General features: G+C 46.6%; 1 protein-coding gene across 4 annotated transcripts in view; it reads left to right on the forward strand.

The window, feature by feature from the left end:
- The first annotated feature begins 1935 nt into the window (after positions 1-1935).
- The window catches only part of LOC140255057 (uncharacterized), a 37491-nt gene continuing 13633 nt past the window's right edge, over positions 1936-25793 (forward strand). For 2 of the 4 annotated variants that reach the window (XM_072342362.1, XM_072342365.1), the window contains exons 1-2: positions 1977-2103; positions 24742-24861. Coding sequence is in view for 1 of the 4 variants with exons in the window: in XM_072342364.1 (XP_072198465.1) it covers positions 2057-2103 (47 nt within the window). In the remaining 3 variants the exon portion in view is untranslated. Of the gene's footprint in view, positions 2104-24741; positions 24862-25793 lie in introns of all 4 variants that reach the window. The other 2 variants (XM_072342364.1, XM_072342363.1) reach the window with 2 other exon arrangements.

The following is a 25793-nucleotide window of genomic DNA, read 5'->3' on the forward strand; positions in this document are numbered from 1 at the left end:
CAATCACTGTGACTTGGTCTGTGGTGAAAACCTTTAGTCGAGGTCCAAAGCCCACTGCAGATCAATCTGCATAGAAAGAAAGGAGAACACAAGACTGCAGTAGGTGCCTGCACTACTAATAAAGTATTTATTAGGTGAGACCCAGAAAGTCTTAACACTGCAGAGGAAGAAAAAGCGCAGTGGTTCCTGCCAATTTGTATATGGACAGCAATATTGCTTGAGCATGTTTTGCTTTCCATCTTCTCTAGAAGGTTTTGAGTTTTAATTTTAGTGATGAATGGAAAACAAATAAATAGAAATAGCAGGCAGAAGTCCAAGGCCGTTCGGATGCAGCTGATACATTAAAATTAATAACTGGGCAGCTGCCAGGAGGAAGAGCTGCGCTCTGGGTTAATTTTTATAGCAGGCACCGTGATTTGGAAGGCACTGAATTGGCTCTCAGCTCCCTTCTTGGAGAATTAACTAGTGGAAAAATCCGTTATTTGCCAGGGTGCTCACATGTGACTGTTGAATTACATGTTCTGCTCGGCCTTGCTGTTAGCATTAGACCACGCTGATCAGAAACCAGGTGCCCTACCAACAACAGAGTTGGAAAAGATGAAGATGAAATCTTCCCCAGCAGCTGCCAAGCTCTAGTGCTGGAAAGGGCCCAGCTGAACTGCAGCAAACCACCTGTTCCCTTGCAAATGCACTGCCTCTGCACACACAGCATTGGATCCTCTGCTGTACAGCCACCCACCCAAGCTATTTTGTGGCAGCAGCCTCTGCTGTTATGTTTATTCCTAATCACCCTCATTATAGCAGCTCTTTAACGCAGGGTGATTTGCACAGAGGTGCTTTGCTTAATGTATTTTATGTAAAGAGATGAGGCACCCTGGGCAGTGTTAAATACCAAGTGAACTATAGAACATCTCACCGAAAGGCCATTTATTGTAATGTTAATGACCTCTGCCACTCACTGCCACTGGAGTGAGGAATGAACTCCCCCTCTGAAATATACGATTTGCTGGATAATGGGTTTATTCTATTTTATTTTATTTTATTTTATTTTATTTTATTTTATTTTATTTTATTTTATTTTATTTTATTTTATTTTATTTTATTTTATTTTTTAAAGTGAATGGAGAGCTGGGTGGAAGGTGAAGCCTTGCTGGAGGAATTCAAGTTGTGGGGTAATTTATTACCAGCCCAGCAGTACAAATTCCCCTGCCCTAATAACTGAGAATGCCTTTGGTATCCTCCTGGCCATTCGGATTGTTTATAAATGAGCATGCATAAGAAAGGAGGGCCAGCTCTTTGCAGAGGGAGCCATCAAGACCATTGAAATAGGCCTCTAGGATGTCCTTGTAGCACGGTGACACCGGCTCATCCTCCAGGTGACTCTGAGCAGTGAAAAACAATGTAATGAGGAGGTCGTTTGTTAAACGATCGATATGGCGGCCTGGATCGGCCACGGGCAGCTCCGTGTGCTGCTGTGCCCACCGCCAGCCCCACAGCACAGCCGGGATCGCTGGGACAGGAGGGCACGGGCTGGCAGATCCAAGGACGGGGCGCTGCGGTTCCTTCGGCTCCTCTCTGCAGCCTGGAGCTGCGCTTCGTCCCCATCTCCTCGGCTTTACTCTACAGGCTGCTCCAAGGCTCCGAGCGAGACCAGCCATCAGGCACAGGGCGGTGCGAGGATGCCGTGAGCCGGCACCGGAACCGCTACTCCTCAGCTCCCCAAAGCCTCGGGGCGGGACCGCGCAGCCTGTGGCGAAGCACCGGGGATTCCCGAAGCGTTCGGTCGCTCCGACGCCCCCGAGGACACGCTCGGTCCGCACAGCGAACTCTTCCCCCCCGCCGCATCCCCACGCGCTTCTCCCCCCGGCCGCAGCCCCTCCCTCTCCCACGGGCGCTCTGCGGGCGGGGCCGTTGCGCGGCGGCCGTTACCCGACCCCTGCGCCGCACGCGCTGCTGCGCGCCCGCCGTTGCCGTGGTGACGGGCTAAGCCGGGGCCCGGCGCGGTGCGGCGCTGAGGGGCGGGCGGCGGTGCGGGCCGGGCTCGGCGCTGCCGGGCATGCACAACAAAGGCGAGAGGCGAGGCGCCGCGTGCGGGCTCTGCAGGTGGGTACGGCGACAAAGGCGGACGGCCGCTCCCCTCCCTCCTCGCCCGGGTGCCGCCGCTCGGCGCTCGGGCCCTCGGCCGGGGGCCGCCGGCCGTGCGGGGCCGGGGCGGGTGCGCGCCTCCCGGGGCCTTTGTCGGTGCGCCGCCGGAGCGCGGTGTGCCGGGTGTGCGCGTCGCGGGATGCCGAACGGGGCCGTGCGGGACGCCGCGGGCATCTCCCGACCCGTTCCCGTGTGATTCGGAACGCTTTCAGAGCGCGCGTTGCCGTTGTACTGATGTACTGATAGCCGAGCTGTTTGCCGCGGCACCTCTCGGATCCGAGCGGGTGTCCAGGAATTCCCCGGGGCGCATCTAGCCGCTTCTCCCATCTCTATTTGCGCTGCAGCAAAGCGCCGCTCTCTGCGCCTGCACTGTTGCGTTCCCTCATCGCTGTGGCTCTGAAGGGCACCAGGAAGAGCTGTGCGCAGGTGTTAGGGCAGGGCCGAGAATGCCTGCTTTCCTTCGCTGCTCTCAGAGTGCTCCATAGACAGCAATGGAGGCTCGGAGCCCTGCTGCAGAGGTTATGCTGCTTTTCCTGCCCCCTTTTCACAGGTGGAGGAGCAGATCAGAGACCTAAAAAGATTTAAGCCAGAGATTTAAAGTCTCATCTGGAACCTAAACGAGGATCTCACAGCTCCTCAGGCTTCTGGCTGAGGTTCTCTCCCACGCCTCTTACGATAAAGTCATCTCTTATCCTCACTAGCTGCTCCCTGGGCTGCCCTGAGCTCTACCAGGCCCTATTTTGAGATGTTTTTGCCAAGGTTTGTGTGTCTTTAGCATGGGAAGAGCAGTGTCTGATTGACACAGGTCTGTGATTGTTGGTTGGTGCGTGCGGGTGTATAACTTAGCAGCCGTGGGATAGGCTTGGTGTTGGACGAGGCACTGTATGATCAGACAACAAATAGTGCTGATGAGGGAAATGCAGAAAGGCCAGGTATCTGCTGTGGCTTTGTCAGCCTCCCTTATGAAAGGGAGAGGGTCTGTCTCTTTGAAAAGACTAACCTTGCACTGAAGGGCACACTTTCAATAGCAAAATAAGTGGTGACTGTAACCCAAAAGATGCCAGCCTGCTTTTGAGAATCTGTCCGCTTGGTTTTGTGGCCCAGACTGGAGATGGGCAGTGTTTGAGATTGCGTTCCACCTGGTATTTGCAGAGCTCTGGGCAGATCGAGGCTTCTGAAATCTTCTGGAAACCTTTATTCCTCAATGTTTAACTTTGTAGAAGATCAAATTCTACTCTTGCAACAAACACCCTCAAGAAACAAGACGCCAAGCGCTGCAGTGCTGCAGTACCACGAGGTATTGCTTCCCACTGGCAGACACAATGCGGTGTCAGTTTGTTTCCTTTCTGGTGTTTTGGAGGGACAGTTCTTGCAGAGGAGAGGGAGTGAGCATCGCTTCAGGCCTCCATTGCTGGGCATTGGCCAATTACTGTCATATCAGATTAGCTCTGTGGTACATTAGCACTCATTTATGTTAATACAAATGTAGCATGACTGTTCCATACTATTGATGGAACTATTGTATTTACAGCCCTATAATATGACTAATTGGAAGGGAGGTTCTGGTTACAAAACCATGGACTTCAAGGTGATTCCTTCTGCTGCTTCCATAAGGGCTAGTTTTGAACCCTGAAGAACGAGCTGCTGAAAGACACGATCCATTTTTTATTTAGCACTGATGCAGTTACTGTTATGGTAAAATCCAGGCAAAAAAATGTCCTGTGTCATAAAAGAAAATAGGAAGAACTTGTCTTTCTTTCTACCTTGCCTCAGTAGGGGCTCAGTAGCCTGCGCTGTAGTAGATACATCCTTGCCTCTGATAAGAGCCCCTTCTTGCCTGTGCCCTGCAGGAATCTGTCCCTTGAGACCAGCATTAGGTTTTCCCCAGCTGCCCCTGCAGTGCATGAGCATGTTCTATTTGTCCAGAGCAGTCTGGCAGCAGCACTCATGGGTGCTTGTGAGATGAGAAGGCTTAGCATGCAGTTCTTCAGCCAGGGCTGTAAAGCTGTCTGCAGGTTAGTGGCTGTCCTGTTCACCTGTCACACGATGGCATGCAAAGGATGCACCCATTTGTCTCTGGGAGGCTCCTCTGGCCAGAGTTTCTGTGAATTTCGCAGTCCCTGCTTCATAATGAGCTCAGCTTCCATCTGCTTGGCAGTTCACAGCGGCCCTAACAGCTGGTTCCTGGCAGCCATTAGCACCTTGCAGCACAGGAACATCTTTCACTTTGAGTCTTGGGAGGATGGAGAAGGCTGGCAGCATCAGTGATCCTAGGAGAAATAATGAGGGGGCACAAAACAGCTGCATGGATGGAGAGAAGGAAGGTGGTCTGAGAAGGTATGTGACAAGGAGGGGGTAGTGGAGTGACAGGTGGAAGGCACTGTGGGACTCGCAGGGGATGGGGGAAGGAGGCAGGGAGCTTGGTGGCTTTTGGGAATGGGGGATTCTCCTCTGCTGCCAATGGATTGTGTTTTACTGCTCCTGGCTTTCGGAGCCATTCAGCCAGTCCTGAGCCACTGCAGCATGTTGCAGTGCTGTGTGTTTTCAAACCCTCTTTACAGCAAAAGGTGAGCAGCTCTGGGATCTGTCCTGGAGAGCTGGGATCAGTCACCTTGTCCACAGAGCACCCCCTTCTCAGGGATAGCCCTGGGAAGGCTGTGTTCCCGCAGCAGACACCAGCATTGGTTATGTGAGGACCTGCTATTTGCTATTCAAGGACAGCAAGGACAGAGGAAAGTCTATGATTTCAGGAATTAGCTATGGAAAGCTGAGACCCTCGGGATGAGGTAATGAGAATAGCTGGAGAATTAAGCAATTCCCATATTCATAAGATGACAGAGTGCATTTCCTTTGCCAAGGCTGTATTAAATACGCTGAGGGGAAGAGGAGTTCTCTGGCTTTGCTAACAGCTGCTTCAAGGTGAAGCACAAGGGGAAAAGGGAAAAAAAAATCTCAATCATCTTATGTTATTTGTTAAGCCATGGAACAATGTGGGGACTTCTGTGGATGTTCTGAGAATCTCCTCATCATCTAGAAATAACCTAATTGGGAATTAAGTAGCACCTGGAAAGACTTCCTTCCAGGAAGGAACTGAAGGTGCTTTTGAAATTCATCTCTATCCCTCTCTCCTACACAGGAAGCCAAAAAGCAGCAGTATGTTCTTATGAATTGATCACGGCTTTGTATTTTGCAAGTGCTGTTATCTAGAGAGTGTTTCGCCCTTGCCTCCGCTGCTGTTGAAATGCTTAAAGATACATGTAAGCAAAAATAATTTTTCCTTTGGGATATGAAGTCTCAGCAGATGCCAGTAGCAGTTTACACTCTTGCTTCTTTATTAATGCTTGCAGGAGCAGCCAGATGCCATGCTGGTTGTAGGTGCAGTCCTAGAGCTGTTCTAGTTGGATGTTGTGCAGCCTGGCAGCTGAGATCAGTGATGGCAGCATCCTGTCAGAGCTTATTTATTTGTGATGGAGCAGCCTGACTGTTTCTGGAGGCATGGCGAGGAAGGCACTCGGTGACTGAAAGGTGACAGGAGCTTTCGTCACAAGTGCACAATTCACAAGGCTGTCAGAACACTGCTGGAATCATGGGAGTTTGTTCCCCCAGGAAGAGGGGAGTAAAGGACCATCAGATGTGAGGAGAGGCAGCTCTGTTCAGACCGATAGGTGTTAGGTGGGCAGTGCTGCTGTGACAGATTTATCTGCTGACTTTGTAGCCTTGCCTCAAGGACAACTTGCCTACCATTCCTCTAATTGAGTTCTTGCTTATCTTGAGGACCTTGCTTAGTAAACCCACCCTGCACAGAGATCAAGAGGGAAAGCAGCAATTTGAAGTGTGACGTGGGCAGACTAGTAGCAATGGTGGCCAGTGCTGAACTGCAGTGGAATCCTCTGGACTAGCAGGGAATCAGTGCCTGGTGAAGCTGATCAACACCATGCTAAGGCACTCCTGTCACCTGTGGTGTTGTGGCCTTCCCATCTGTTTCTGGGAGCACACAGCTGTGATCTCTTCTGGAATACTTTTCAAACCAGGGAGGTAAACAGGGGCTTTCAGTTTCCCCATCCTGCGGTCAGGAGCTCAGAGCCTTCCACAGGCAGTATCTATTAGGTGATTGGAGCAACAGACAGGCTTTCCAGAGGAGGTAGCTTTGGAGCAAGTATGCACTGAAAAGCAGTGCTGAGTGGATAGTCTGCCAAGAGACTTCTTGATCTTGATGTTTCTCTACCCTAAATACATGTGAATGGACAGCTGAAGTGCTCAGAATTCCCTTCTGAGTAAGGTAGAGAGAAGATTCTTTAGACGGGACAACGGCATCTCTATCTTTTGGCCATACCAGGTCAGAGAACCTAGGCTAAATTCAAACTAGTTGCCTGACATCACTGCATACTGCTAGAGACAGGAGATTTCACATTACCTAGAGTCCCATTTGTAATTAACCGAGTTTTTGTTTTAATCTCTGTTACATATAGTACTGCAGCTGTGCTAAGATCACATTCCTCTTTGCTGTAGGAGACAGCTTCTTGTAAAGGATCAATACAGTTTCACTGCGGTGGTAGTTTAACCTGCAAAAACCTCAGGCCTGAACTGAATGGAGACCTCTCAATTACAGAAGATCTTGCAGCACTCCCTCAGGAGGCCTGGTTTGTGGTACTTAACTGTTTTGCACTCATGTGCCCCATTTTCTACCGCAGCTGTTGCAACAGCTTTGTTCTCTGTGAGCAATTGGGCTTCAGGTTTCTGCAGTGTAAGATAACTTGTCTGTGAGCCGCAGTGTGGCAGCCCTCTTCCTACTTGAAGGGTGCAACTTGGTTTTGGAAATCAGTGCCTTATGCTTGGAGAAGGCATATTTGCAGTGGGGAGACCTCACAAGTTGTTAGCACAGCTTCGTTGAAAGCTCTGAGAACATCACTGAGAACAAACAGCAGCCAGAGTCACAGGTGAAAGAAAGAAAAGCAAATCTGTTTCTGGAAGAGGAAAGAGTAAGCCATGCAAGCTTCCCTTGCTGATAAGCTTTTGAAGGTTAGGATGCATAGCTTCTTTGTTTGAGTCTCGGGGCTGGGAAGGACTGTGGTCCAGGCTCTCAGAACAAGGTGTGCTATTACCACAGTGCTTTCACAGCCAGCCACATCTTACAGAGAAGATCCGCCCTCTTTTCCAGGTTCTGTCTTACCTAATTGCCATACAGCAGTGTCTCCAGGGATCACAGTCATTGCTCCTATACACCACTGTGCTATTTCTGGTCACGTGCAAATATGGGAGTAACAACTCTGCAACACCTATCCTGGCTGTCAGTGTGTTCCTCAGGCTTTTCATTGCCCTAGCAGTAGCATGAAGCAAATCTACAAGACAGGTAGGCCTGCTCAGAAGCAGCCACAGACACTTGCATAGCCTGCAGCCATATCAGCTGTCCCTTCCATGCTTACAACAGCACCGTGTGTGCAGTGTTCTCTTCCCTTTTTTTGTACTAGATGGCTTAGGAAGAAGCTCCCTGCTCTGTGGTGGGGAAAGGAATTTTTGTAACAAGTAAGAGAAGGTGTAGCAGGAGCGTCTGTGCTCAGAGCAGTGGGGATGAGAGAGCACAGCTCAATGGGAGTGCAGAAGAGGCGGGATTAGGGCTGATGAATGCTGGTTATGTATTGGCTTGGGAAGGCCTTGTCATCAGGTGCCTGGAGCTTTTGAGGTTCAGACACATCAGGCACCAAGACAGCATGGGCAACAGGACTCCACATGAGGAAGGGCAAGGAGCAGGGTGCCTCAATTCTAATGTTGTTGCCTGCTTACCCTATTACTGTTTGAAACACAGCAGTAGGAAAAAGCAATGCCCTTGAACAGTGCCTCCAGCTTCAGAAGAAGAGTTCTTCCAGCATTGAATTTGGCCTATGGATTTTAATTACTCTCCACTGTGAAAGTAATGAGAGCCAGTGGAGTTGTACTGATTTTATTTCCTTTTAATTTGTTATGATGCTCTGGATGCAGATTAACTTTCCCAGCTCGATACATATTATTGATTCATCTTGCCTTGTGATGTGATTAATTGTTCAAACAAGTTGCCAGTTTCATTGTAGTGTCCCTTGGTAGCTCTTTGCAGTGTCCTCCTTGCTCTGGCAGTAGCCTAAGTCAGGTACCTCACTTCTGGTTGGGTTATTTACACTGGTAATGAAGGATAAAATCAGGTCTGTAACAGTGTTTCTTTAAATACAAGCCGAGCTCCCTTTCTGCTAGGTTATGTGGCAGGCTTGGTTGATGGACTCCACCAGGTTAACTCAGAGGAGTGGAAGGAGGAATCTGATTGCAGCACTGTGTTCTCTTCTGTGCTAGCCTCTTGGCATAGCAGCAAGGGGTCCAGTATGTTAGGACTCTGTGCCATCTCAGGAAGCTGTGCTCATCACCTTCTGGTTCTTTGTAGTAGCTGGTTTTTCAGATGTTATTGCCCTATGAGAGCAGTGTGTTCCTCACCAGGTCTGGGGGAACACTGCGCTGAATGAGTGATGCCAGTTTCATATCATCACACGTCATTGGGTATCTCAGTGCAGTCATTGCACTGCTGAATTTGCAGCAGCTCAGTGGTTATTACCTGATTCCCGATGATGGTTATTGGTGCCTGAGGGCATTCCCTTGAGCAGGAACTGAGCTCAAGCCAGAGTAGCTTTGCTTCAATTCAGAGAATCTGAACAGTAACTTCAGGTGTAAAATAAACCAGCTCCATGGACAGTTCTAATGCATAGGAACATATGTGCTGCCCGTGCAGCACTGGGGAAGTCACGATAAGGGAGATGAGAGGTAAGTACTGGTTTGGCTTTTCATACAGCTTACTTTAAGGCTTAGAAGCCCATATCCAATTAGAGCAGCCAGGAAATTAACATCAAAACAGTTCATCCTCATCTTCATTGAGCATATGCTAGTATGGCTGCAGTAGCTTCAAAGAAGCTTCAGATTTATCTGAGTAGGACTGGTCCTGCCTCTGTTATCTCCATCTTGCAGAACTTGTGTTTTCAAACATTGCCATGTATTACTTCTCTGTAGCATGGTCAAAGCATCCATTTTCTATCTGTCTCTTGTTTTCCTTTGCCTCCAGTGCTATCCTCTGTGCCTATCTGCCAACAGCTGTTCCCACTGACCCCTTAACAGTGAGGAGCTGCTGTTACCAGTTTCTTCAGAGACACTGGGCAACAACTTAGGAAATCACTTCTGGAAGACTGGAAAATAGCATTAGGCAGGAAAACTGAGGCACAGTGAGAAGCTGGCATACGTCAGCACCTTAGGGAGATGGGGCAGTGTCCCACAGGCCCTCAGCGACACACAGCTGTTGTGCATTAGCTCTGTGTCACACTGTCCTTGCACCTGGTAGCATTTCCCCAGAATACTCGTTTAGGGAGATCAAAAGCCTTGGGGACCTAGTGATTCATCAGAGAAGGTGCTTACGCTGCCCTAGGCAAAGCTGGATGAGTGTTCACTTTTGGATTAGTTCCAGCATACCTGCAGGGGAGATTTAAAAAACAACAAACAAAAAACAATACTTAACACTATCTATTTTTTTCCCCTCTGCTTAGACCAAGCCAAGTTGCTCACTTGCCTGGGCTCACCCCTCAGCAGCTCTGAGTGGATGTCCAGCATGGCACCAGGGATGGCGCCCAGCCACACCAGCACCACAAAACTATGACACCAGCCTTACAGAGACCCAGCTAGTCCAGCTACATCCATCTTATTTCTTTTAGATGAAAAACAAAAACATGCATCTAAATTGTGCTGCTCCTGATTTATACTGAGCTTGCCTTCCTTTCTACCTCCTGAGAATTAGGCTGCTTTATTCCCTTGTCTAACTGCTTTGTTCATTGCTTAGACTGAGAAAGAAGAAACCAGGTGAGGGTTTGAATAGGATCCAGCAGCCACCCTTCCCCAGAACTGTCTCTGCTGAGGTGCACTTTTCATATCTTCCTGAAAAAAAATAGGATATGGTGAAACTTTTGTTTTTCTACTTCCCTCACGGTCTTTACCTCACAGAATCACTTGAAGAAAATAGTGTATCTTCAAGATTTCTTTGCCATTTCCTGCTGTGGTGTTTATTTATTCCTTTCATAGTGAAATCTTTTACTCCCATCTCCGTTCTTCAACTCCTCAGATCATTACAGCGTGATCATATCTCAGAGATGTTGTCTCGCTTGGAGAAAATGCAGTCAATGCCTGCTAGTCTCCTCAAGGAAGAAAGCAAAGGAAGCTTTGGGGAAATCAAGGAGCGGACCTCGGGTCTCATCTGTTACCTGATACAACCTGCATCTCCCACCCCCCAACTGTAAGAAGTACAGTTCTTTGTCTGCACACCAGGGTGAGAAGTTGCAACATCACTTTGTGGCTTCTCCAAATTATCTTTGCCTGTGTCCACAAAAAGCGCAGGGGTGTAAATCAGTGTGACCTTCCCCAGAGAGGAGACAGACAGCCAGAGGAGAAAGTGCTGCCTTCACTTCCAGGCAGAGGGGGTAGGCTTTAATCTCACAAGTGATTGATGACGTGGTTTGTTTGGAGTGGAAAGAGAAGACCTTGGTGGTCTTTTCTCACAGAGCTGGGTCAAATATCTCAGGATCTCAACTGCTGACATCAGAGTACTTCCACCAAAATATTTCAGCCATGCTTCCAAAATCCAGCTCTGCCATTGCCCAGACTGTGGGCAGTTTGATTCCTGTAGTAATGAAAGGCCTTAGCAGCAGCAGATGTTATACCTTAAGGTCTCCGTACTGAGAATGGCATTGCCTACTTCTTTGCATGACCAGATAATGTATTTTCAAACATATAGACTTCTTTTTCTGGTTGTTATCTTCAGATATCTTTAGCTTATGGTAAATATAAAAGTCTAAGGCTGATATTTGGAAAGAGCCATGAAATATAGAACTGTTATATTCTGCAAAAGTTGATGGCTGAGGCAGAATGGTTCGGGTACTGTAAAAATCTGTGGTGTTAGTTGGGTGTCTTCCATTTGAGAAACCTTGGCTGTTCTCATAGGTGGCAGCTGGATGACCTCAGTGATGGGAATCAGGGCCTCCCACTAAACACAGAGAGAGCCCTTCAGCCTTTCAGTAGCTTCAATTTTATTTTTGCTAAAGATTTGTAGGCGCTGTGAGGTGCTAAAGAGGATCTTGCTGAGCTCCTATTACCTCAGCAGCAGCTGATATGTAATGAATTATTCAAGAATAGCCAGTTCCTTCATTAATTTTAATAGCTCAAATTTTCCACCATGTTCTAGACAGTGCTGCCAACTGGGGTATGATAAGGTAAGCCCATTATTTCCTGGGGCCTTTTTCATTGTGTTCAGGTTTACTTACCTGAGGGCCTTTATTGTTAACAAGAGATTAGTAGCAAACAGTGCTAATTCGGGGTGGTTCTACAGTGGTCAGCAGAGGCAACAGAACACCCCTGTCTCTTGTGGGATCCCAATGTTCTGTCCTTACATAGGGAAGGTGCCTCTGCATGTACGGAAGTGGACTCAGCTGCTTGATGCTGACCTCTGGATAAAAGGGTGACCCTTCAGACAGATGGCCTGGACTCTGCAGCAGCTAATAGGCACTTTCCATCTTTCATACAGACTCGTTCTCCTGAAATTGTTACTAGGTCTCTAATATTTCCCCAGAGTGGGTAGATTGTAGCATTTATGAACCAGTCTATTTAGTAAGCATCTACGTGGATCAATCTGGTACTGCTGGTACGTATGCAAGTAGCATCTTGGTACCCTGTGAAAATCCTGTCCGAGCTGCTGATAAACCTCTGTACAATGTAATAGCTACCACAGCAACCTGAAAGCTAATTTGATGACTCTTGTAACATATCTTTCCCTGTGTTTCTGTTCAAACACAACAACAGAAAATGCTTTCTGACATTGAAGCAGTATTGGCAGTTTCTCTGTACATCTGAGTATGCACAAACATTCTTGTCTCTGTTCATAGGCTGTCAGCCTCAAAATTACTCCACCTTTTGTTTGCTTCCACTCTCCTTGCTGAAAAAGAACCAATCTCATGATGGAGTTAAAGGCATATCTTCATATCTTCATATCTTCATATCTTCATATCTTCAGAGAGCTTAAGTTGCTATAAGGACGTTATTAGATGTAGCCTAGCTGCACTTTACAGTGTGTGCAAGGAAGGCAGAAATCTCTGAAGCTGCTTTTGTTATCACATATTTTAGAAGAGCTAAGTTGAACTGCTGGGAGTAGAGGCTGACATCATCAGTGCTGGCCACAGTGATGAATCGGTCCATGGATTAGCCCATGAGTACCTAAGCTGCCAGAACCTCCGTGGTTCATATTCACAAATATGCTGCTAATAATGCATTCAAGTACAGTGGCACTAAGATTTACTTTGATTGATAGATGAAGGACAGACCTAGCTAAAGGAAGGTCACGGTTATGGGAGTTTTAATTGGTTGGTCTTTGTGGATTAAACATGAAAGAACAGCATCTAATAGTGAGAAATCAAAGTGTCTCCTCACAGTCTATTAAATAGCAATAACCATATATTTGTGTTGCAAGATGTGGAGGGGATATCTGCAGATCTCTGTATCCATTGCGCATGCTGGCTCTTCTCATCTGCCCTGCTTGGGGGCTGGGCTTTGTTCGCCATGTCTTACCCATTTCCACTGCTCATCACTGCCCCAAGGAGATTATTGTAGGCATTACGGATCTTCACCATAAATCAAGCACCTACCTGTAGTCTGCTCTGGTCTAGCTTCTGTTCCCAGCTGACAGGATCGCACTGCTCTTCTGTTATCTTCCAAAGTGACCCAAGTCTAAGGCCACTGATCTCATGCTTGGTAGTAAAGCAAAGAACGTGAATCATCTCAGGTTAATTTTACAAAGCTCCTAGGGCAGTTAGTGCTGAGCAGCTGACAGAGGTAGCTGCTACTCTGCATTCACGGCACTGCTGCTGTCTGTTGTTCCACTTCATTGAGGGAATGAGACTGTGCTGTTTTTAGGACCCAGCAGTTTTCAGCTGCTTTGTGCTATCGGCAATCCTGCAGCTTTTTCTTAACTCTTTTTTTTCCCCCCTTATCAGTTTTGTACAATTCTTAGCTTATCATTTTGATTTACTACTTTCTGTTTTCCCCAGCATACCGTGCCTATATTCACTTTCTTAATAAACAAGAACCCAATGTTTTTTCCCAAGCCAATGTATTTTGCTCAGTCCATATGACCTGGCACATGGTTGTTTTCAGCTCTCTGAAAGCAGTGTTTTCAGAGTCGTAATGATGGATAATTGGTTTGTACTGGGCTGTTTGCACACAGCAAGCATAACTGCGTACAGATCATTGGTAACTAAGCAACCAGTTATGTTTTTAATTCTGTGATCAATTCCTCACTATCTGTCAGCGTTAAGTCTAACACAGCGTGTGCCTGTAAGGGATACAGCAAGTTTTGGAGTTCAGTTCCCTTCATCTATAGGACTGGACGTACTAACAGCATGAGGCCCCGCTCAGCACTCTGACTGCAGGCTCTGGCAGGCACACAGCTTTTGTCTTTGTGGATGTGAATGTTTAACGGTCTTGATGGTTAAGGTAAGCAGTACCCAGAAGCAGTTAATTACCTGCCCTATTTTTCTGTGATTTAAGCAGTGATAGCAAACACTTTTGCACTTTATCTACTAAAGCAAATCCTTAACCTTCAAAGGATTTCCTTTGTGTTGTTTGCCTTTTGGAAGTCAGAAAGGCCGCTGACGCCAGTCTTGAGTTGCTCTACTCCTACATCCACCCTGGAAGGTCACCTGGTGGTGCTTGCTGCATGGGCTTTTGAAAACTCTTGGTTTTCTGTTCCTTTGTTAAATTATAAACCTTTCTTCTATTTAACCTGGGAAGGTGATACTCCAACTCTGAGGGCTCAGAAAACTCCATGCCAGGGAGCAGCAAGAGGGATGTCCCTGGTGAGGAGGCTGAGGTGGGAGCTGGCAGCAGGGCAGGTTGGGACAGCAGCCTTGTGCAATGGGTGCAATCCTACTGTGCCCATGTGGGAAGAGCAGAATAGGCTCCAACAGTCTCTAAAATGCAGCGAGCATTTCATGGTGCTTAGAAAGAGCTTTGCAGGCTCTATCTCTAAAATCTCTGCACTTCCCCCTTCTTACTATTGCTGCTTGCTGAAAAGAGCCATATGGATTTTGTACCGCGTGTCACATAAATGCTAATACGTAAGTATATTTAGCTGTGGCATATGGGCAATAGCATGTGGAAATGAGTGCATTCTTGGTTTAAATTATATAGGCAAGTTCAGTGAAGCTAGATGGGTTACAGGAAGCTCCGTTCACCTGGATCCCAGGACCAGATTCTGCCTGCTCTGCCTGACTTTATCAACAGCGCTGATGTTTGCCAGCCCGTATAGTAAGTCCTGAAGACTTCAGCCCTTGCAAAAATAAAACCCACAACACACATTGTGATTTGGGTGGTACTGCAGGCAGTCAGCAATGTGGTTGTCCTTTAGGGTGTTAGGGGCACAAATGTACACGTTAGAATCAGCTGCGTGAGCTGCTCTGAACTGAGTCTGCCTGGCAATTTCCAGGCTAGCTGATGTCTGTACAGTCACTGGTTGTAAATCTACAAGATGGACTTTGCTCTTTCTATTTTTTCACTGCTTGGATGATTTCATCTTGGAACCCCAAACAAAAGCAGGGATGAAATTTTTTCATGAAGCTGTAGATGGTGTCCCCTTCAGTGATAACATCATGCTTTTATCTGCTCTGATTAAAAGGTTAATTAGATTGAGGGTGTTTAGACACGGAGGAAAAGTGACAGAATCCTGACAGATTTCTGCAACTTGCTTGGGAGTTGCTTTATAGCAAATCCACTGCAGTCATTACAGTACCCACTTTTGTCACAGCCTGATGTCTTTTGTTTATAGCTTCGCCTGCAACACTGAATAGCAGCCATAAAGCATTTTGCTACTGGTCCTGCCAGCTGATGAGTCCATTTTAAAGCCTGCTCATTGCACTGCGTGTATTTCTCTTTGCATAGGGAAGTAGTTAGCTTTGAATGTCACCCAGTCCTATGGAGGCAAGTGGGAAGATGGATTATACTGGCAGTAATCCATCCATCTGTTCATCTGCCAACACTAATGTTTAGCTTTTCAGGCTCCCGGTTGTCTTAAATAATGCTGACCTACAGGATTCTGGGGTGGGAAAGGTCACATAGCTCGTTTTGTCTTCCATTTCTTAAGTGGTAATTAAACTTTCAGAGGTGTTATAGCTACATGCAGGAATTCTTGACAAACAATATTTGTGAAGCTGAGGTTAAATCCTTTTCTGGGGTGCTGTGTTGTACAAGGCTCTTACCATCATACTGGCTGTAGCGTAGGCACCATCTTTTCAGGGTGGTACTTAAAATAGGAATTTGTGATGGTTTCATATCTACTTACCAGGAGTGATTGAGTATCTGCATAGACAGTACGTCCTCTCTTTTGATTGATATCACCCAACTGTAGTGTGGTTCTGTCTCTCCTTGCTGTAGAGTGTTCAGCTTTGGGTAGGTGTCAGTATTTGGAGACAACTGCAAAGGCTTCAGACTTCAGTGCTGTACAGGAGCCAAGTTTGTTATTAGAAGAAATCTGGTTGTTTGCCTGCAGCTCAGCCATGATGCTGCTCCTGGATCAACTTAGTCCTGCCTTGATAATTTCAATTAGCAGTCAAGGACTTTTGTCAGCTACTATGATCTGTGCCTTATTTTTTTTCCTCAGTTGAAAAAAAAAAATGGATAAGAATATAGCAGCCTTTATGAGACACTCGGAACGTTTTGCAGAATGGAAAGAAAGTCATGATGTCTCTTATTGCCAGGGAAACACAGAGCTCAGAGCTGGTTGGAAGCAGCCAGCTTCAGAACCCGCAGCAAGACAGTGACCTAGGAAGGACCACAGGGTATCTTGAGTGGTTCTGTGTCTCCTTTACGCATAGCACCATGGGGCTATGTGACACAGCCAGTATCTGAGATCCATGGTACAGAATAAGGGGTCTGGCTTCATGTCCTTATCTTCTCCCTCACTTGCTTAGAAAGTGCTGCAGAACTGCTGTGTTCATTCTTTCTTTTCTTTAACATTTTACATGTGTATTTGCTGACCCACGCTGCAAGAAGATGTGATTTAGTCACACACGTTATCTTGTACATTCAATCAAACAAACCCATTTTCTTACAGCTGACTTAAAACAGAGGTGTATCTTGTCTCTTCTTTCATCAACTTTTGGAGTATGAACTAGTGGATTACCAAAAAGACCAAGTCCATTGGCAATACTGAAAAGTTAAACCATATGTATGTGGTTAGGAGAATTCTTAGAGCATATTTGCTTATATTTATCATAGAATTTCTTTTTTAATGGTGATGATATAAACGTTGCCAGTAAACTACTTATGACATGATGGACGCGTAACAAAGATCTTATTTAAAGGAGATATTATGTCACAACAGCCTCCCCCATCTCCCAGAGCAAAAAACCAGTTCCTGACTATGCTGCCACACCTCGTTAGTGGTGAAACCTTTCTTCCACCTGTGATGCTCACAGACACCCATTTCCTTGTTCCTAGCTGGGGGAAAGATGCTGCTGCTCTTGTTTCTGTGCAACCTGCCCTGGCCAGCAGCAGGTCAAGCAGGTCATTAAGCTTGCTAATTGCTAACCACAGCCTTTCCTGTAGGGTGGACACCAACTGGAGTTTTCTCCAGCCATCAGTGTTCCTAAAACATCTAATATAGGCAGGCTGACAAAACGAGCCGGAGGAAAAAAAAAACAACAAAACATTTTTGTAGCTAATTGAAGTGGAGGTGAAGGAAAGAGGAGCAAATCCAAGTTGAAAGAGCAGCCTTTGTCTCTGATAGTCAGCTGGGAAAAATAACTTATTGAAGCATTCAAGAATATGAAACACAAGCAAATAAGTGATGCTGACAGTCTGATCAAAGGGTTGCTCTATGAGAGAAAGCCTCTGTCAGTGCTGGCTAGGCCTCTGCGTGCTTAGGAACCTTGCCTAATAAATTTGATGAACAGCCACATGTGATGTAGGATAAACGCACTGAATTTTGCTCTTGGGATCTGTTCATGTCATAAAGTGCTTTCAGACTCCATAGTCCATTAAAATCGCATTTATCAAAGGATACAGAAGAGAGTTACGGGGTGATTTTGTCTCCTGGTCCTGATTCACATGAGAGTGAAAGATCTGAATGCATGAGTGGTGGAAAAGCTGATGCATCACTTGGATCTGATCTACACAAGGGCAATTACTGGCAAGACTGGGAGTGTAATGATATTTACTCCATAATGACAGATCCAAAACAATAACAGCTTTCTGGAAGTAAAATCCCACCAGCTGATTACTTACCTGGAGAGATACAGCTGTTAGGAGTGAAAAGTTCTTTAGTGAGTTTGTACATCTTTAGGGCAACTTCTAGACAAAGCATAGAAGAAAACATAGAACATTTGCTAGGACAATGAGCATGCTCTAAAACATACTATTTGTATTAAAATCTGGGTCATAAAAGTGCAGTCTGTACAAACCTCAAAGGCTCAGATAAATGGTGTGTGCAGAGGAATAAGTCCATTGAGATTTTGTTGCTCCTTTACTATGATGTCAGTCGCCTGGATTAGAAATGTTATTCTTGGAGAACGCAAAGCCAAAGAGAGAAGTGACATTTTAGAAAGCCAGTTTCTAAACCGCACATCCCTGGAGCACTTTGTGCAAGGTGACAGTGCCCAACTGCAAGCGGAGCACAGCCTGTCCTTGCCAGCGGTCACTACTTCATTACTCAGCTTGGATGAAGGGTAAGAGATCACACTGCATCATGTACTGCAGAGAAAGCTGAGAGGAAGTGCACTGTGCTGAGCCTCTGGAAAGCAGAGCAAAGAAGGCAGCATTGCAGTGACTTTTCCACACTTGAAGCAGCTCTGGAAAGGCAGAAGGTTGCTGGTGGCTATTGTGGCAGCTGAATGAAATTGTCACTTGTGATAAGGCCTTTGGAGAGCTAGGGAAACTCTTGGCTCTTTGCCCGCTGGCAGGGCTCCAAGTGATTTCACTGGAGCCAAGTTTTTGACTCTGTATGTGAAGTAAATTGCCAGGGTGAAGCGGCAGAAATAGTGCCTGGTAATGAAAGGCCTGCAGATATCCTCGTAGTACTGAAGCAGCAGAGTCCTGCTGCTGGCAGGAGCGATGGTGCTGGCTCTGCACTGCTTTGTTCCCGTAAAGGGAAGGAGGATTCAGGAAGTGCAGAGTGCCGTTGAATCCATTCTGGTTATCATTTAACTGTTCATTTATAGGCAAACTCACACTTCTGTGCTGAATTTTTTTGACCCACTTTTTTTTCTTATCTTTCCCTGAATTCTCACCAGCCCTAGGGACTATCCATCAATATCACCATAGCAACAAGAAGTCATTAATGGTGTCCTGCCTGTTGACAGTCAGGGTGTATGCAGTGCTGAGCTGGGTGGTGGGCTGTCACCATCAGCTCCAGGGAGAAAGAAGAGAGTTTAGGGCCACTGTGGAGTCAAACCTCTTATCTTCTTCCACTGCCTTCCCTGGGAGGGGTCCTGCATTGCATGGTGATGGTAAGGGACATATCTCTTTCCTTAGCAAGTTTTGAACAGTGTGTGCTGCAGGGAACTGCTGTCAGAAAAAGCTGGGGCTGGGTTTGCTGCAGAAGTATTGTTAAATATGCCTCTCTTGGGTTTGTTTGCACGGCACTGTGGCACTGAGAGATGCTTTACATTGCAAATAAGCGACTTATCCAGCAAGCCTACAGGGAGTTCCAAGCAAAGCAGGAGGCTTGGGGGCCAGGAAAGGGGAAAGGCAAGTTAAACTGTGAGGTTAGATAAAAGACATGTCATATAACTCTGCTAAATGGTGAAGGAAGGGGAATTCTCAGCAGATTTAAATTAGCATTGACAAGCTCTACTGATTTACACCCAACTCTGGTCTGGCCTGGTGTCTAATTAGATGAAAAGCATCAGCATCTGAAAGGGAGGGGGTTGTTTATAGAGGCCCACGGGGGAGACTTGGGGATTGAGGAGCTGAAAATGTGCAAACAAGAAAAAAAGAAAGAGGCTTTATTCTTTCTAGTAGGTAGGAAGAGAAAAGGCTTGTGATGTTCTGACCCAGAGGCAGAACCGGGCCAGCTGCACCAGCTTTCTGTCAGGGCTCTCACTGCCTGGTAAAATGAGCATCATGCAGCTTTGGATCTTCTTAGGACTAATTCCTGGGCTGATGCAGTTGACTGGAACAGCCTTCCCAGTTTGTCTTCAGAAGCATTGCTTCGGACCTCCACGCACAGCAGAGTGGGCAGCATGACTGCCTGTGGACACCCTCACTAAGTAGGACTGTTGGCAGTGCTGCAGTCCAGGTTTCCTCACGCCAAACCTGCCTCTGCAAGCAGTACCCCAGTGCTTGGCAGCCTTGAGAAGTGACCAAATAAGTTGTAGGATGAGATCATCTCCCTGACCCTCCAGAGCATCTCCCTCTTCCCTTGGACATAATTCTGAGCTTGCCAGTGGGGTTTGCACTGTTGGCTTGAAAGGACTCGGCTCATCCCTTTCTGTCAGCTTCAGGAGGTGCTGGACCAGGTCCCAGTGCAGTTAATGAATTAAAATCAATAGATTTACTTTGAGAGATATTTTTCTGCTAGGCTTCATGTTGCCTTTTTGGAAATTCCAATGCAGTAAGCCACTAATTCAATCAAAATTTAAGGTTTAGGGAGCAGAAGCTGATGACATACACCTTACTAGCAGAATTAATGTGTGATTGCCTTCCTTTGCCATATGCATTTTAAAGATCATGCTGGGACTCTTGGTGCAACGTTAGAACAAGGAATTATGAATCCTTTCAGCAATCCTGATGGATCCCACTGTATAGGACTGGTTCCGTGTTAACACCCCCTTCCTTCTCGATTGTGTCTTGCTATTCTGACTAGGAGCATTTCCACCTTGAAAAATGTCCAGTGTCAGGACTCAGGTCCTACACATTCTGAGATTAAATAATGGGTTGAACTATGCTGTTAAAAAAGCACCTGATTTTGTTTTCCATTTAGTATGGCTTGATTTTTTACCTCTTTCTTGCTGCAGACAAAATTCATCTGTTCCTGCCTAAAACTATTTGCTGCTGTGTCCGAGTGGGAACTGGTTGGTGCCAGTCTGTACAACAGGCTCCTATCTAGCTTTGTGCTTCCCAGAACTGATGGGGGCTGGATGTGTGTTTCTGGTTCAGGTTTACCTTCAAGAAGCACATGCAACTGATGTGGGGATCTCAGAGCCAAACAGGGAGAAGAGTTGGAAGCTGCAATCAGTTTGGGCTAATGGTGCTTGCTGTGTGATATTCCAGCACCAGGATGGATGGTGGACAAGATCTTCTCTGTATGACCCAAAGGCATGGGACTGCTTGGTTCTTGGTGTGTACACAGGACTAGGGAGCTGATGTAGGTCCCAGATGTCAGCTGAGTCAAGCTAAGTATTGGCTCTGCCTGATCATAAACCCCATGTGTTCTTCCTCCAGCTGAGAAGCAGAGGAAATGGAGTTGCTATTGGTGTTCCATGAGGTGCAGAATCTGTTGTTCATATTCAGTCTGCAAGGCAACAGGTGCTGTGGGTGATCTGTCCCAGGAATGGGTTTCATTGCAAATAGGATGTCAGGAGTCATCCAGTGGAGTTCAGGGTGCTGACCCACTGACAGCTCAGCGGGTTCTGTGTGATGCTGTCTCCTAGGGTGCCTCAGAGCACCTGCTGCCCCATTACCCCAGCTGGGAGTCCAGATGTCACAATTGCGTCTCCAAGAGCCTTTGCTACATAAACTGAGTTACTCAGCTTTCTTTTGCCACAAGATGAATGCTAATCTGTGAGATCCTTCTGCTACATTGTTAGGAGGACTACTGGAGCGATATTGTCCAAGAGACAGAGTGATGTATCAGTGAAACAAAACAAGGTACCCCTTCCCAAAGTAAAGGAAACAGCTAGGAGCTCAGGTCACTTTGAAAGTACACTACTGAAATCAGTGAGCTGGCCTTTCCTTAGGGGCATTCTGGAAGCATCCTGTCATCACAGCCTTCCTGAAGGAGGAACACAAGGAGAAAACCGCACTGTGTCATAAGAAGAAGCTGCTCAGTTTTAAAGAGCAGCCAGAAAAATTCATCAAGGGCGCTGCTGCCAAGTGCACAGATGTGTGGAACAGTAGGGCCCCTCAGGTGAAACCTTGCATGTCAGTCAAGCAAATTTCCCAAACAGCTTAAAAAATCCCACAGAAAGGAAGCCAAGAATGCTTAAGAGCTTCAAGTGATTCCTTAACGTTTTCTGATTGCTTTTTCCACTACCTTGAGAATTTGACCAAAGTAGGAGTTCACATAAAGCTATAGTAGTTCCTGCATTCTCCATGGTGGAAGTGTATGTGCTGTAGCAGGATGTTCCTATGTTGTACAGCAGATTCTATAGAGGAATTCTTTTCCTCTAGAACACCTGGCTGCTAACTGTGTACCTTTGGCTGCTGTCATCAGCCAGTCATGACCTTGGCCAACACTGGTCCTTTTTCTGGAAACAATGGCAGTGGTGGAGATGCTTTGAAAGTGACCTGAGTTAAGCAGTGACCACCAATGGGCTGTGTAAACTTGTGTTGAATGCAGTAAGGTGGGGAAGAGGTTACGGTTTTCTCTATGTTCTCTCTGATTTTGAAACTAAATAGCAGATTTTTCCTCTTGTTAGCGATCCTCATTTGTGCCATGGAGCAAACAATGAAAGCAGTGATGAAACTGTAAACTCGGGGAATTTTGCACTCAGTTGCTTACCCTATGAAAGGAAAGAAACCCAGGAAACTAAACCCATTTAGATAACTGCTGTGGTTGTACCTTTGCTGCTACAATTAACAAACACACTGTAAGACTGGTTGCTGTTTGCTGTACTGCGTCAACTAGTTCCTGCAGCACAGCTCTGTTTAACTGAACAGCTAAGAAAGCACAGACAGTCACAGAACCTTTCTTTTTCTTGTTGACCTTTAGCTTGAAAAAGTAGATGCTTCTGGCATTCTTTCCCTTGAGACTGCTGGTGTTCTGCGAAGCAGCCGAAGTGATGTGCCTGTCAGGGCAGCAGAGAGACCATGGGGTTTGCTGCATTAGAGCACAAAACTAACAGCAGCATTGTACCTTGCTAAAACCCTGTGTACAACTCTTTGAAATGTGCCTTTTGCTTCCCTCTAATTGGGTGGATCTCTGAAACAAAAGGGAGACTGTGCTTTGCTGGTGCAATTTGCAAAACCTATGTCAGAGAAATTAGGGTAAGACCTGAAGGCTCATTTAATCACTTATTTCAAGCTTGAATGAGATGGCTTCAGTTATTCCCCTCCTGTGGAAACAGGATTTTGGTGTGATGGGCATGACTCATAAATTAATCTGTTTGGGACTAAAGTATTGCACATGTGGAGAGTGGAAAATATACCAGACTTGCTGAATATTTCTGATGAAGGCAGGAGACACCTGGCAATAACAAGCAACTCTCCTTCATTGTGTGGGACAAGCTGCCCAGTTTGACAGGTCTGTCAGGCATATCTCAGTGCAGCAAACCCTGCAAGGCAGCACTGGCAAACCTGTTCAGCCCTGCTGGACTCTGTGTCCTTTCCTGAGGCATTGTGAGGCTCTGTGGTCCCTTGTGTTGATGTCCCTGGAGACCTTGGATGTGAATGGTCCTCCCCACAGTGCTTTTCACCAGCACTGAACAGCTTATCCTCATCCCTGCCTGCTTCATCCTCCTGACATTTTCCTGGTTCTTTGCTGGGAAGGTCAGCCAAGCAGAACAGCTCTTGTGTGTTATGGGAAGGAATGATTTATCCTTCAAGCTCTAATCCTCGAGAAATAAGTTCTCTGTGAGGATTTTGCAAGAAAATGAGGGTGAGTGGCAAGTCTCCAAGCAGGCATTTATCTGAGTAGTGGGGGAGAAATTAAACACAATCACATGGTAGGAAATAAGCTGAGCATGCGATGCCTTTAGTCTTACGCTTACTTAAGGCGTGAGGCTTGAGACAGCCAGGAGTTTTTTGGTCCTTGGGCCAGGGAACAGGCAATGTGATCAAAGAGCAGTGATGTGCCATTCCTGCAGTGAGTCAACACTAAGCTCCCTTTTGCTATTTGGCTTTTTGTGCTGGGCTCCAGGATTGCTTGACTTGAAAGGTTTTGGGGTAGGAGAGCACAGCATCAACCCACAGTGCTCAGGTATGCAGGAATGCAACAAAGAGCTGCCAGGTTGCTGATTGGTTTGACTAGAAGAAAACAGGGTGCTTTGGAACTGCTATTTACCTTTAGTACAGGATGAGTTAGGACCCAGAGCTGGAACACTGTGTGAGAGATCAGCATTTACATCCCTCCTTGCCTCACACTTTGTGATACTCACTGCTTTTCTACACCTGGGGTCACCTACAGAGCATATCTATAGCACTGCATGGGTCAGAGGACAAATTCCTTCATTTTGCTGTAGTTCCCAATGTTTCTTCGATGTCAGACTGCACCTGAATGTTCTGTATGTACAGTGAGCCTGCAAGAATGTGTTGAAAGGTCACCTTGGGCTTATCAGGAATAAGCAGATGAACTCAGATGGTTTATTCTGTCTTCGTTTCCATCTATCCTACAGCAGAGAGCCTGTGATGTGCTTGTGGTAATGTTATTTTAAAGCTGACTATGTGGATGTGTGGTTTATGTTATAGCAGTGGCACTGACCTGACACACTCTGGTATTTGAGCTGAAACTGTAATGCTCTGTGCCACGAGGCAGGGAGCATAGAATAGGGGAAGGAGAGAAAAGGGCTCAGTATTTTGTGGTTGCTGCCCCAGTCAGCAGTAGTCTCAGCTGCTCTTGGTGTGTTACAGAGATTTTTGCTTACAGTTTAGCAACAAAATATCCCTCTTTCTCCACTTAATCCTGTTATTTTTGGTACCTACCTACATGTCAGCAGCCTCCTCATAGCCTCCTCTGAGCAGTCTCTATCTCCTGCTGCCTCCAGCACAGCTCTGTCTCTATCTCTGGTTCTCCTCTCTGCTCTGCCTCTGTCACCATCCTGCCTACCCCTCTGCCAGCACCAGCTTCTCCTGACTGCTCCTCCCCCAGAAGCAACTTTTGCCACCTCACACACATCTCCATCTGGAAAATCCAGCCCTTATGATGCAGCAGCAGGCGGCCTGATGAAACTGGGCTCTTCTGTCCTTCGGGGTGAAGGGGTGCCCTCTCCTGTCACCACTCTGTTGCACAGAGGCCAGCTCACAGGACACAGGCACCCCTGCATGGTCTGTGCCACCACCTGAGCAGGTGTCCCAGAGCTGCCAGCCTTGCTTCTTCGCTCTTCTCCTGACTGCTTCCCCTCCTGTCTGTGCTCGTTCTTTCTTCACTGACTCACTTTGCACAGAGTGTGAGCAGCCTGGGGACCTGCCTCATGTAGGCTGTAGTTTCTCTTCAGCCTTAACTGTATGGAGCTCACTTCCATGGGCAAAGACCGCTTTATTTTCAGCTCTCACTACAGCAAAGATTGTTTTCTCTTTCAACTCAATCTGAAAGCAGAGTGCAGAAAGCACTCATCAACACCATCACACAGGATCCCCTGCACAGCGACTGGCTCTCATGTCATCTCATTCTCTCTTTCTTAACAGATCATGTTATAACCTATGATCACAGAAAGTCCTGATCCTCACGTTTCTCTGCTGTCACCTGTGGGCTCCTCCAGAGCCGTGAAGAAAGGGGAAACTCCAGCCCCACCATGAGAAGACTGGGTGAGAAGTGCCTTTGACATCTTGGGGAACAGCCACACTTTAAGAGCTGGTTTTAATTTTTATTTTCAGTAGTTATGAAGGACTGTAATAATGTTCTTCATTGCGCAGTGATTCACAGGAGCAACTTTGTCTTCCTTCTCTGGGACGATGTTAGAGATAGTTTCATTAACAAGGGGAAAGCATGTCAGTTCGAACCACTCTTAATCAAGGCATGAATTAAGCTGCTAGGGTTACTAAGATTGGCTTCCAAGCAATCCACAATCTTCAGAGAGTAATGAGTCTGTTCATTCCCTTCCTGGTCAAGGTGTCTGTGCTGCTCCAGTAGTTGGCAGTATGCAGAGGATCCAGCCTCATGACAGGCAAGCAGTCGGGGCTGTAGCTTATATGATCCTGTCTTGCTTTAGCAAAAGACCTCTTCCTGGGTGTTCTAGCTGATTACTTCTTGCTTAGCTTGTTACAAGAGACTATTGCCCACCATCCCAGCTCCATGTTGCCCTTATGAATCTCAGGTTAAGCTCATATCCCCTGCCTAATCTTATTTTCCTTTACGTGTGGCCCTTACTATCTCATTCTCTCTGCCTCTGGTTGCCAATGGAGGGAATGGATGGGTCTCAAGCAGACACTGATGTCTTATGTGACTGCTGTCAAGTCCATGAAGCCCAAATCCATAAGAGAAATTAGTTGTTTTCCATTTGCTGCAAGGAGGCCTGACTGCTTTAGATCACTCCTTCCATTTCCAAGGATGACTTAGGCTACATCCTACTGGCTTTAACTGAAATGTTAAGTTTCTGTATTTTTGTATTGCTCTGAACATGTGATTTAGTCAGCTCTGTTCCCCAAGCTTACAGTGCTGAACACAGGACATGGGAACAGCCTTGAAAACCACAGTTTCTCTTTTTGAGCTGTAATTTGGGGTGATGATTCAGACCTGC

Source organism: Excalfactoria chinensis, chromosome 7, assembly GCF_039878825.1.
Source record: "Excalfactoria chinensis isolate bCotChi1 chromosome 7, bCotChi1.hap2, whole genome shotgun sequence".
NCBI classification, from domain to species: Eukaryota; Metazoa; Chordata; class Aves; order Galliformes; family Phasianidae; genus Excalfactoria; species Excalfactoria chinensis.